The 13,330-nt window shown below is 42.3% G+C and overlaps 1 protein-coding gene across 4 annotated transcripts; it reads left to right on the top strand.

The window, feature by feature from the left end:
• Positions 1–8,030: 8,030 nt before the first annotated feature.
• On the top strand, positions 8,031–12,764 carry eomesa (eomesodermin homolog a). 4 transcript variants are annotated; one of them, XM_061759246.1, is made up of 7 exons: positions 8,335–9,410; positions 9,641–9,795; positions 10,393–10,514; positions 10,751–10,909; positions 11,464–11,525; positions 11,608–12,326; positions 12,441–12,764. In XM_061759246.1, the coding sequence occupies exons 1-7, from the start codon at positions 8,713–8,715 to the stop codon at positions 12,452–12,454; spliced, it is 1,929 nt and encodes a 642-aa protein (XP_061615230.1). In that variant the 5' UTR covers positions 8,335–8,712; the 3' UTR covers positions 12,455–12,764. The 4 variants fall into 4 exon arrangements, with proteins under 4 accessions (XP_061615231.1, XP_061615232.1, XP_061615230.1 ...); XM_061759247.1 differs by lacking the exon at positions 8,335–9,410 and adding an exon at positions 8,031–8,161 and having other exon boundaries at positions 11,608–12,764; XM_061759248.1 differs by lacking the exon at positions 8,335–9,410 and adding an exon at positions 8,173–8,288 and having other exon boundaries at positions 11,608–12,764.
• Positions 12,765–13,330: the final 566 nt, after the last annotated feature.

Raw genomic sequence — 13,330 nt, forward strand, 5'->3', positions numbered from 1 at the left:
TTGTACCAGGTTTTTTTTTTTTTTTGTTTTGTTTTTTTTAAAGGGGGCAAAGCTAAAGTGGCACCATACTCCAAACAGAGAAGACTAACTTTTGCGTTACTGTACACTGGAAACTGTATCAACCAAACTATTGGTTTTGATGGTATGGATCATGTACTCTGTATGGGAGCAGATAGAAAACTCATTTAAGGATGATATGGATGCCTATAACTCCATATGTACTCTCTTCCTTCTCTTTTCCCACAGGTATTGGGTGACACTTTCTAATGCAGTAATCCAAAAATCATGTTATCATGCCTTCGGGATTCAAATACTGTGAGTGCAGCTTCAATCCGATTTCCATGAATGCCGCTCTGTTGCTTCTCTCTCTTCTTCTTGTTTTTTTTTTCCTCTTTTTTTGTCAGTGGATTATCACTGCCCCCTGTAACCTGTGCACACGCATGCATGCTGCAACACAATGACAGAGAAACGTAGTATATAATAATAGTATACAACGATATAACTCAAATATCCAATCCACTGGTTTTATGCAACCTGGTGTTTTTCAATGTATTTCCAGGGATTCAAACATGTCACATATATATGTAGAGAGAGAGAGAGAGCATTCCCGTGGGTCTCACTCGCTCACTGGTTGCAGATGGAGAAGATTCCTATTCATGATGATTTGCTCTGCTGGAATGTAATCTAAAATAGACAACAAAAGACATCAAACATGAATATATTTTACATAGTTTTATTTTCTTTGGGTAGAGATTCTATGATATACATTTAGGTCAGTCAAGGGTAAATGTCCTGTGTGGTTTAAATCAAAAAGAAAATAGTATATTGCCTCAGAACCTAGTTGCTGTCACTGAGTCGAAATGCGGAAGAAATACATTAATTAGGCATTAAAATTTTTTGCTTAATAACTAATAGCATATCGTATTTTTTGCAGTCTTGCAATAAAATGTATAAGTTTATGGATGCCCTGACATCCTTGTTGCATTATGCTGCTCGTAAGCGCAGTAAAACAATCTAAAGAATTATGGGTATTTTCTTTTGGACTCATTCACTGCCAGGCCTCCATGTTAACATGGATATTTGAATTCAACAGCCGTCAATGGCAGTGAATGAGTTTTAATACAGAACAGTGACTAAAATTACCGGCGTTAGGGCCTGCCTAGCTCGCCACAGCCTTGCCCCACATGGGCCCTCACAACGGAGACACTTCAGGGAAAGTTAACAGTTTATTCCATACATTAGATTGCAAGCTAACAAGCTAGCTGGTCAGCAAGCTAAAGAGTAGCGAGCTTACCAGTACAGTGTCGGCTTGTCCAATAAATCACCGCCTCACTCGGTTTTGTGTTGTGTGCGTCCACATAACAACATTTCATCAGGGAAATATAACTGTTTAATAGGCACAGCGACAGTCAGCTTGTGGCTGCGTGAGCCACACAGTGCCACAGACATGTATTTGATTGACAGGTAAAGTTTCCGCGGGGCGTTGTTTTGAGAACATTAAGCGGACACGCCCACACACGCCCCTACGGATCTTGGCGCCATATTTTATATACTTGGCAATTCTTTTATTCATTCAAATTTGGCAGACCTGTTTACAACATTATTCTCTGTGGTGTGTCAAATATACAAGACAGTTTTTTTGGTCACTTCACTAGGTCTTTAAAGGGGTCCTTGCTTTACGTCGGCATTCCATTTCTATAGCAGTGACATTACCCATAATTGTATGTTAGTCAGAAAGCGGAAACGCACCTACGCTAACGTAGTAATTCAGTCATAATTACAGTAAATATATGCATTAAAAAAATGTCTCTGCCACAAATCAAACAACCCAATGAAAAACAGTAATTAAGGCGGTAACTGAGGTAACTGAAACTTTGTTTGAAGTGTTATAATAAAAGTAAATAATTGCATCAAAAGTACTTTAATGTCATAACTGCAGTTTAAGACACTCAAATGAAATTATATTCTGACGTCATGTGCCAAATGTGACCTGAAATGTCATCTGTCAGTACTGATGTTTTCATACCTAACTTATGTTATACGCCCTTTTTTCTATGTATACAAATATCACTGCTGTCAGGATTCACACAATAAACAATAAGAGAATGTGTTAAAGCAATACCTGTATGCATCCAAAAAATGGAATCCATCATGTTTTATCTTGAAGGGGGGGCCATACTTTAAGGACAGCTCTTTGGTTTACTTAAATGACAGCGACCCTCACACACATGAAAATGCTCGGTCAATCAATCAATCGAACCTTTATTTATATAGCACCTTTCATACTTAAAAAAAAGAACACACTCACACTCACACACACACAAAGTGCTTCATGAGACAAATGATAAAAGACACAAACACATCTCTCCCACCCACCCCCCAATCTCTGAGTCCCCGCGACACCCAACACCCCTGTGTAAAAGTAGTTTAAAAAAAATTTAAAAGATGATTAAATACTTAACATAGCTGCTGAGACATGGCTGAGAACAGAGTGGAGTGAAGAAGTGCCATCATGGAGGGCCGTCAGCAACAGAAGCTGCGAGCTGACGGCGCTCCCAGTGAGGAAACACTGGGACATAAAAACAAACAAAAGAACAAATCAAAATAAGTAACATGAAATAAGACTACTGCATAAGACATAGAAGAACTAATACATAAATAAATACATACATAAACAAATAAATAAATAGCATACTTCAAAACTAATAACCCAAAGTAAATGATGTTAAAAAAAAAATCAATAAAAGGTACTGACAAATAAAAAGTGTCCAGTTAAACTCTGGCACCCTAAAAGCAAATGAAATGCCATATGGTTTAAATAAGAATAAAAGAAAATAATACAGATGAATATTAGATATTTCTGAGGACCGGGGTTCTAATCCCGGCCTCGCCTGTGTGGAGTTTGCATGTTCTCCCCGTGCCTGCGTGGCTTTTCTTCCGGTTTCCTCCCACATCCCAAAAACGTGCACGTTAGGTTCATTGAAGACTCTAAATTGCCCGTAGGTGTGAATGTGAGTGAGAACGGTTGTTAGTTTATATGTGCCCTGCGATTGGCTGGCGACCAGTTCAGGGTGTACCCCGCCTCTCCCCCGAAGATAGCTGGGATAGGCTCCTGCATGCCAGCGACCCTAGTGAGGATCAAGTGGTACAGAAAATGGATGAATATTAGATATAAAACGAGCGAATCATAATCAGTTCAATGCTAAACTGAAAAAAAAGTGGGTGTTGCGCCTCCTTTTAAAAATATCAACGAGCTCTGCGTCCTCCAGTAGGGCCATAGACTTGAAACATCGCCTCACTATGGGTCTTAGACCTGACTCTGGGTACTTCCAAAAGGCCTGTACCGGAGGACCGGAGGGTCCGCGAGGGTTGATATGATAAAACAAGATCTGCTAGATAAGAGGGGCCAATACCATGAAGCGTTTTCTAAATAAATGTAAGAACCTTAAAAGGGATCCTGAAGCACACAGCGAGCCATTGCAGGGCCTCTAAAAGCTCTATCCTCTAAAACTGGAGAGGGACATCTTTGATAAACTTGTGAGATAAATTCCCTCCAATAAAAGTGTTCTCGGGCGTGATGATTTGCGGAGGAGCGGGGATCCGGTGTGGCGCACATTGCTCTTGGTTCTTTTTCCAGCACCCCCTCCCTCCAGGGGTCTCGGTGGCTAGGATCTCTAATGAGACTTGCGTTATTAATCCTTGCAATGGGGTACATGAATTCTGTCCCGAGCAAAGGCTTCAGCAGCCACCTTGGCCCATAAACCCTGGAATGTATTCCTTTCATGTGCTCTGTTGATGATCTACTCTGACAACAATATGGTAGGACTTCCCTTCCCCTGTCGCGCGGGCCCTGGCCCAGGGCCAGAGAGGGTCATCCCAGACCCACTTGGACTTTTATAGGTGGTCAAGAAACATGCTGACAGGTCACAAGTGGGTGCTCCTTTATGAGGAGGACCTAAACATCCACCTCATTTGGAATTAGTTTCTTTATAGGTGGCTTGTAAATCACATTTACTTCGTTTTTTCGCTTTCAAGCGGCAACAGACTCTTTGGGGTCATATTTGGAAAATACTACTTAGATCACGGTAGTAAAAAACACGATGTTGTTACTCGGTGACCATCTTGTGCAGCACCGTGCTCAGTTGTTAAGTAATTTGTAGGTACAGTAGCAGATTTTACTGGACACATCGCAAAGGCAGGTCATGAAAGCCAGATGTTAACGTCACATCACTCATCGGTTGTGCGCTGATAATTGAGGGGGCCGTTAAGTAAGTATGTGACAGCTTATGTTAGAAATGCTCGACTTTAGCTCTGTTACACACACACACACACACACACACACATTCATTTATTCTTCTTTTGACCATTCCTATTCTCATGTTTGATAATTCAACAAAATAGAGGTAAAATAAAGGCCTTGCAAAACTTTGAGCATTAGTATACAGTACATTCAGTCTCAAATGCACAGTGCATCTTTGTATCAGAACTGGTATATTTGCATTACTTCTACTTTTGAAATTTATGAACATGCCTGTAAGTTCTCTGGCCTCAGAGCCCAGTAATTAATCTTTTGGAAGAGATCAGTCCGGAAGGGATAATCATTTTGTAATAGAGTGGAACCTCTAGATTGAACACGATTTATTCTGAGCACTGGTCGACTTCCCACATGAGTTGGTTTACGACATCACGTACAACAATGTCCTGACATCTTTCCCTCAAAGATCCTCTCATTCTATGGGTAAAGAGGCCACAAGCGGGCTGTGAACTACCTGCATGCAGGTGAATGAATGGGTAGTAGGCCAAATCGATCGTTCACCTGTTCCGTCCTGCAGCAACAACACCAACAACCTTATTGTGACCACCCAAAGGGGACACACCCACCACAGACAAAAATAGAGAGACTACAAACCTAAAATTTGAAACTGAAGAAGCCTTCTGGATTTAAGGATTTAAGTCCAGTTGCCTCAATTTCAACTTTGCGCATTTGGGTAACCTGAATAACTGAGAAGCTACACAGATATGTTGCAGATTGAACACTTTCAAAGACATTTGACTTTGAAGGATTCAGTACACTCCGCATGGCCGCTCCATGGGCACTTTTTGTCTGCTCCGAGGACACTTTTTTCCACTTCAAGGGCACTTTTTGCAGCAAACAAATAGCGTGCCCGTCTGGAAACCACCCCACCCCCCAAGTTGCGCCACCTCTGAGCAGGCCTATGTTCTGTCTCACAGATGAGAGGTCCTGGGAACAAATCTTGGCTCAGGCTCATGTGGCGTTTGCATGTTCTCACAGTGCTTGCATTTGTTTTTTCTCTCCAGTTACTGCAACTTTCTCCCACATTCCAAAATATGCATGTCGGGTTAAATACAGTAAATAAGGTACCTTAAATATGTTTGAAGATACTGTAAGTGTGAAGAACAATGTATTACTGATTTTTTGAGAAATGGCATTGAACTGTCTGTTGTATTGATTTTTTGGGCACGGTTAAAAACTAGCCCAAGTACAGCCTTGACCATTCTGTCCATGAGTCAGCCCTCCCCCACTACAATATATAAAAAGAATATTAAATATGGTGCGCCGTCAGTTGATCTGTGGCTATCCGTTGCAATTGTTACTTAGAGTGACTTTGTATTGATAACTTTTTACAACCGTTTCTTCACTACAGAACGCAGTTAGCCATCAAGCTATGCCTACAACCCCCCCCCAAAAAAGCGTCTTCCCTGGCGTGTTATGCCACGTGCCGGGCACGGAGCAAGGTGATGGCAAATTGGCCGGCTCCACTGCGAATTGGCCGGCTGCTAGCGGCTAGTCCAATACTCCAAAACTGAGCGTATATCCACACAACAGAGACACTTAAGGGAAAGTTAACTGTTTATTACGTTTGCTAGCCCACGAGCTAAGAAGCTAGTGAGTCAACCAGCCACCAAGACCGGCGGCGGTGTCATTTAATACGTGGGCGTCTCGCCCTGTCGTTGTGTCTGGGTCTCCACATAACAGAAATACTTTAAGGTAAGTTAACTGTTGATAAAACACAGCGGCACACGTTATTCAGCCTGTAGCTGACGACAGACACTTGAGAATATTCTGCACGAACAACCGTGTTTGATTGACAGGTGAAGGTCGAGCAGGGTGTGTTTTAAGGGCATTCAGTGGACACACCCACACCATTCTACAGCTTGGAAGTAGACATTTTTGTTGTTGTTGCTTTACAGGGTCTTTAATTGAAGATTCTAAATGATACATTGTTGTGAGTGTGAAAGGTTGTTGATCGACATGTGCCCTGCGATTGACTGGTGACCAGTCCAGGGTCTATTCTGCCTTTCAACCAAAGTCAGATGGGATAGGACCCTGCTTACCCGTGACTCTAACGAAGATAAACGCTGTAGAAAATGGACGCATGATGGATGTTCTTTGTTTTAAGGCAGCGAAACTTAAAAGTGTGGTACGAGTACCGCAAGTGATATGCGGGCTCCCTCTAGTGGTACGTGAAAGAATCACTCAATTCAATTATAACTGTGACTAAAATGTACATTTAAAACATGAAATACTGTACAATCAAACATATTAACATGAGGGTTGTAACAGTATATGCACTACAGTTTGGTTTTGTTCTTTTGCTTTTCATGTACAGTACATTTTAACATGTACAGTAAGGTTGTATTTAAGTCAAGGTTATTTGTGTCGCTCTTAATCACAAAATAGCCTCTAAGGCACACTCATATGGTTTTCTTGAGGATAAGCAACATCTTACGTTGAGAGACAAAGTCCTTTTTTTTTTTTTTAATGGTTGGCGTTCGCCTGCAGTTTGGGGAGGGTTTCGGTTTTTTGATTGACAGACGGTGTGTTGCTGTGCAATTAGCTGCTGTCCCCTGATGGCCCAGCAGCCAGCTTTACTGTCCCGTGTATGGCACGAGCCAATCTGCCTCCAGCCGAGAACCTCCCTCAGCTTTTCACAGATTTGTATCCCCGTTTTCCCCGAATTCATCTCAGTGCGCCACTTCGATTTTACCCCAACGCGCGCACACACATATACGTTGTCACGAGTTCACTTTAGTTGAGGGTGATGCAAGTGACTTAACATTTAGGACAACGTGCTCGCTCGCTGTCAAGGATGTGAACTAGTACACCGGAAATAACCACTAGAGGTCACTGTCCCCAATACATGCCGATAAGAAGGCGGAGGTATGCGGTCACTAATTTGAGGTGTGCAACAAAAATACATGTTTTTTTTTTTTTACTCCAAATGTTGTTTGGGTGTGCGCGCGCGTGCATGTGCGTATGTACGTGAGAGAGAGCGCGCGCGCGATAGAGAATATTGCGTATTGTTTCGCACACTGTTGTCATCAATTATATTCAATTACACGCTTGTGTGGTGTATTTACATATTTTTACACTATTATACATGGTATATATATATATTTTTTCTTTTTTTTAACACCTCGTGGTTAAGTGTTTATCACAATATTTATTATTTTATTGGTTTAAATTCAAACGCAATTGTGGTTTATTTTACAGCATCGTTCAGCACTCATTGGGATAATAATTGTTATTATTTTTATTATTATTATTATTTTTAATACGTGCAATTTGTTTATCGTTATTAAGTCACCTTTATTTTGGTCATTGCTCTTAATTGTTACTGTTCCAAAGATAGATAGATAGATAGATAGATAGATAGATAGATAGATAGATAGATAGATAGATAGATAGATAGATAGATAGATAGATAGATAGATAGATAGATAGATAGATAAAAATAGAAATAAGTGGAAATCAGTAGAAAAACAGCTATGTCTTTTTTATTTTATTGACGTAGATCAATTTAAAATATTTCACTTCGTAAAATGACAATGTATTCATTTTCTTTTACGCTGATTTTTCCTAAAATAGGAAGCGTTTATTTCAGTTGGAGTTTTTAGAGTCGATGCTGGTAGACCCAAACGAGAGAGGGGGAGAAAAAAAAAGAAATTAAAAAAAAAAAAAAAAAGAAGGCTAATTAAAGGAAAGCAGGTGCATGTGCGAGTTTTTTTTCTCTTCTTCTTCTTCATTCGACGCGTGTGTTTGTGCTTCCTTTGGAGTGGATTTAAACTGTTATTGCGTGGACGTGGCGGCCCACAAGTCGACACAGAACATTTACAGGAGCTATATGAGAACAATGCGGTAAATAATATCTTGGTTGGCACTCGGGAGGATACATTCAATCCACTTTCGGTGTTAGGGTCTTTTGGTGTCCAAATGTTCAAGGGGAATTCTGCGTGGAAAGACTCGAGGTCAACAATCTGCAGATGTGCGTAGAATTTTTGGGGTTTTTTTTTTTTTTTTTGGTGAGATTTTAAGGCAAAAAAAAAAAAAGGAAACGCAACGACACTCGTGACAAGTGTGCTCCTGTTTAAAAGAGAGAGCGAGAGGAGGGGATTTGTAATTGAATTAGAGCAGCAGCTCAGCCATTGGCTATATGAAGAGGGCCGGTGCCCCCGCATGTCGCCCTAAAAGCTCCTCCCCTCACGCGTCCGAGCACTTGCTCGTGCGGAGGTCTCCATCTTATAAGAGCCTCTGACAATCATGTCCCATCCATCACCCGATCTGAAAAGCCAGCGGAGAGAAGGAGAACGGTTTTGAAGGCCCCCCCCCCCCATCCCCAGCCCCGGTCCCAGCCCCAGCCCCCCTTCCATCACTGCCTCTTTTGGGCTCAGACTGACCCCAGTGGAAAGATGCAGTTAGAGAACATGGTCCCCGGCGCGCTACCCAAGACCTTTTACAACCTCTCCTCTTCTGACAGTGCCAACAACAGCCCGAGGCCGCCGTCGCAGCTCGATTATCAAGAAGTGGACCGGGCCGAACCGGAGTCCAACAGCGCTCCCAAGAAATACCTGGCGGCCGTGCAGGGGAACGGGATGCTGGGCGACCCGCAGGGGGACACGTTCGCTAAAGCCGGCCCCGACGGGAGGAAAGGCTCCCCGGTGCTCGCCGAGGACGAGCTGACCGGCGGCCGGCGGTACGGCTTAGACGAACTCGGTTCCGATCGCTATTTCATCTCGTCCTCTCAGGCGAGCACCGACATGGCGAGTCCGTGTTCCCTCTTTCCGTACGCGGGGCAAACGGGCTCCGTGTACGCGGGCACCACCGGGTCCAGGTACCCGGCTTCGCTCCACTACGGATCGGTTCTGCCGCCCGCCGGCTTTTCCTCGCCGTCCGTGTGTAGCGGCCGGAGTCAGTTCGGCAGCGCGGGCTACCAGTTCGGTCAGGGTCCCGGCTGCTTGTACCCGTCTTACCCCGGCGCCGGCATCAGCTCCATGTCTCTGGCCGGCCCCGGCGGCGGCCCCAGGGCGCAGGTGTATCTTTGCAACCGGCCTCTGTGGCTCAAGTTCCACCGGCACCAGACCGAAATGATCATCACGAAGCAGGGCAGGTAAGCGGAACAGGAAACGAGAAACAAAAAGACCAAGAAGAAGAAGAAGAAAAATGCCGCTTTTACGCACACGTACACATTGACGCACCTTCCAAATCTGAAAGATAAATGTGTTTTTTCTTGCTCTTTAAATTGCGTGCGCTCAATTAATATTTCGTTCCAGGATTCATTTAATTGTGCAAAAACAAAAACAAAAACATAAAATAATTACGTTTCCCCCCCTTTCCCAGACGGATGTTCCCGTTCCTGAGCTTCAACATCACCGGACTGAACCTCACGGCCCACTACAACGTCTTTGTAGAAGTTGTTCTGGCCGACCCCAACCACTGGCGCTTTCAAGGGGGCAAGTGGGTCACTTGCGGCAAAGCCGACAATAACATGCAAGGTTTGTTGCAATGTTAAGGCAACTTTTCACCTACTTGAAAGTGTGCATTTCGTTTTAATTGCATTCCTAAGGATTCAATGAGGGAGAGGCGGGGAAGGTTAGTTCGGAAATGGCCTTTGGAATTCGCGCAAAAACACATTTTCGCAACGTAATTTAACGAAATGGTGCAGGTGTTAAACCTCAAATTTTCTTATTCCAAATAACCTTCGGACCATTCAATCATAATTCATCAAAATGCATTGAAGTTATTAGTGTGTGGGTTATTTTGAAATATTGTATTAATGAATCAAAGCTTCAAAACAACAACAACAAAAGATATTAGATCATCATGATTCATAAAATTGTTGCTGATGAAATAAAATGCAGGCCTTTTTCAATATTAATTTTATTTGAAATAAACATCGCGATAAATGAACCGCACAGAATGATGTTGCACTTTACCAATACTTTCACATAAAAGCATTTAAATGGTGAGACACGTGACTGCTTTTATTCTTCCATTTTTATATACTTCTATATTACACCAAACCTTTTTTTTTTTTTTTTTTTTTTTTTTTTTTGGAATGCATGTAAAATTATGCCATCTCAATTTTACAGGCAACAAAATGTATGTTCATCCCGAATCCCCAAACACTGGCGCTCACTGGATGAGGCAAGAAATCTCTTTTGGCAAGTTGAAGCTGACAAACAACAAAGGGGCCAATAATAATAACACACAGGTTAGCTGCTGTTTCTGTCCTTTCTTCTTTTTTTTTTACCTTTTCCTAATTCATCTGTATGGTTAATATTAATTATAGCATTATTTTTGACACATCGACTATTTGGAAATCCAGCAATCTGTGAGTGGTCTTTATTAGTATTTTTTATCAGGCCACGCACCAATTGTATTGCATGCAAAACCATTTTGGTTATGTTTTTAGCGTTGCATGAAAGCGTCGTGCATTCCCTTTTGCAGATGATAGTCCTGCAATCTCTTCACAAATACCAACCACGGCTGCACATAGTTGAGGTGACGGAGGATGGAGTGGAAGACATGAGCAACGAGGCCCGAACTCAAACCTTCACCTTCCCTGAGAACCAGTTCATAGCTGTCACTGCCTACCAGAACACAGATGTAAGAATTTCAACTGTTATCTGTTTGCAATAGGAATATATTATATATTATGTTTTATTTTAACATCATTTATATTATTATGGCATACCAGGAAAAAAAAAACAAAAGTTCAGCATCATGTTCTAAGGTGATAATCTTCACATTTTAACATGATAAGCTTCACTTTCACATTCAGCAAAACGAAACGAAGCAATCATTTCTGGTTCAGGTCACTGGCCCTATGGAGAAATATGTTTCTTCATTTTTGTCTTGGAAATTAAAGTTACTAGCAAAGGAGCTACACTGCTCTTATACAATACTGTATCAAAAATATATATAATTAAGGCCAACAAGTGTTTAAAAAGATTTCACATTTTAAAAAAAGACACACCTTCATAGGGCCGACCCGAAAGAAATGGCTTCATTTTGTTGAGCCGAATGCTCAAGTCAAATTTATCACGTTATGTCGTGACGCTGAACTTCTTTTCTCTCACTCTCTCTCTCTCTCTTTCTGGTGTAGCAGCAATATGCTTTCGTAATGAGATCCCTGATTTATGAATGTTTTTCTGCTCCAGATCACCCAGCTGAAGATTGACCACAATCCATTTGCAAAAGGCTTTCGGGACAATTATGACTCGTAAGTTTCCCGCACTTGCGGTAACGTTCCATTGAATGCAGCCTTCCAATCTTTATTGTGAACCTTTTCTTCATTTGAACAGAATGTACACCGCCCCGGAGAGTGACAGGTTGACTCCATCGCCTACAGATTCTCCCCGATCAACCCAAATTGTGCCCGGGGCTCGCTACGCCATGCAGCCTTTCTTTCAGGACCAGTTTGTCAACAACTTGCCGCAGAACCGCTTCTACAGCAGCGAACGGGCCGTGCCCCAAACCAACAGCCTCCTGTCCCCGCAGAGCGAGGACGCCACCGCTGCCGCCTCAGCCCAGCGCTGGTTTGTCCCCCCGGTCCAGCAGCCAGGCTCCAACAAGCTGGACCTGTCCTACGACAATGACTATTCCACCAGTAGTCTGCTGTCCTACGGCATCAAACCTCTATCCCTCCAGACGTCCCACGCCCTTAGCTACTACCCAGATTCGGCCTTCGCCTCCATGGCTGCGGGCTGGGGCACCAGAAGCTCCTACCAGCGGAAGATGACCACAGGCTTGCCCTGGTCCCCTCGCCCAAGCCCGCCAGCCTTTCCAGAGGACCAGCTGGGGGCCACGAAAGACAAGCTGCCCGAGGAAACCGCACCGTCGGCAACCACCTGGATGGAGACTTCTCACTCGCTGAAATCGGTGGATTCTAACGATTCCAGCGTGTACTCCATGGTGTGCAAGAGGCGCAGGATGTCCCCTGGGGGCTCCAGCACGGAGAACTCTCCAACCATCAAGTGTGAAGACTTGACCACTGAGGATTACAATAAGGACAACCCAAAAGGCATGGGTTATTACGCATTCTACACAAGCCCCTAAGACTGTAATTTATTTCAACTAAATATAACTGAGTGCTCTCCATTCCTTGTTAATGTCTTTTTTTCTCTTTTCTCTAAAGGTGCCAAAGCTTAGTGTTGCTCCCCCAAGCAAGCTGCACAAGGTTATTTTCCCAGGCCAACCCCTCTCTCATACCCGAGCAGAAACATGCATAGTGATTGTTGATTTTAAACAAGCATGTCCCTTTTTAAATCCATTTTCTTTTAAAAAAAAAAAAAAAAACAGATGGGATTTGTTTTCCCCCCTCCACTGTGTATTTAAGTCGTTTCCATTGTACAGTATTCGTGCACTTTAGAATGTGATGTACCTTGTACAAATTGTCTTCATGGAGGTGTTATTAAATGGATAAATAAAGCTGCTTTTCATAAAGCATCATCCAAATGTCTTTCCCTGTGATTTTTTTGATTTTTTTTTCATATAGCGCAGCAAAGTTAACAAGCTAGTATCTGAAAAAAAAAAAAAAAAAAGCGAGCTGTTAAAAAAAAGGTTTAGAAATAGAGGTTTGCATGTAAGAATTTGATTGCCCATTTGAGACTTGCATTCAAGAGTTAAGGGTTAATGATTATTAATGTTGCAACATATGAGTCATATCAGTCTTGGCCCTTTACTGAATTAATTTGTCCTCATTACAGATGACTTGTGAAAGAGTAAAATGGATCATATGCAAATGAGCTGCAAATGTCTCTTGCAGTAAGGTTGTCAATATTCCATATAGTACTGTCAACAGACTGAAAAAAAGTCCTTTGAATTGACTTCATTAGTACTGTGCACTGGTTGCACATGATTCAAATGTGTTAAATTAACATGTTTGATTTTGATTTTTTTTTTAAAGAAAATTGTCATTTTACATTTTAATCCTGTGCAACTGAAAATGGGTCTTTTCAGTGTAGTGTTAAAATCAAGGAAAATTACATTAAAAACTACAGAAAATGTTTGCCACAATAAGGTAGT

This window comes from Phyllopteryx taeniolatus, chromosome 21 (assembly GCF_024500385.1).
Source record: "Phyllopteryx taeniolatus isolate TA_2022b chromosome 21, UOR_Ptae_1.2, whole genome shotgun sequence".
In the NCBI taxonomy this organism is placed as follows: Eukaryota; Metazoa; Chordata; class Actinopteri; order Syngnathiformes; family Syngnathidae; genus Phyllopteryx; species Phyllopteryx taeniolatus.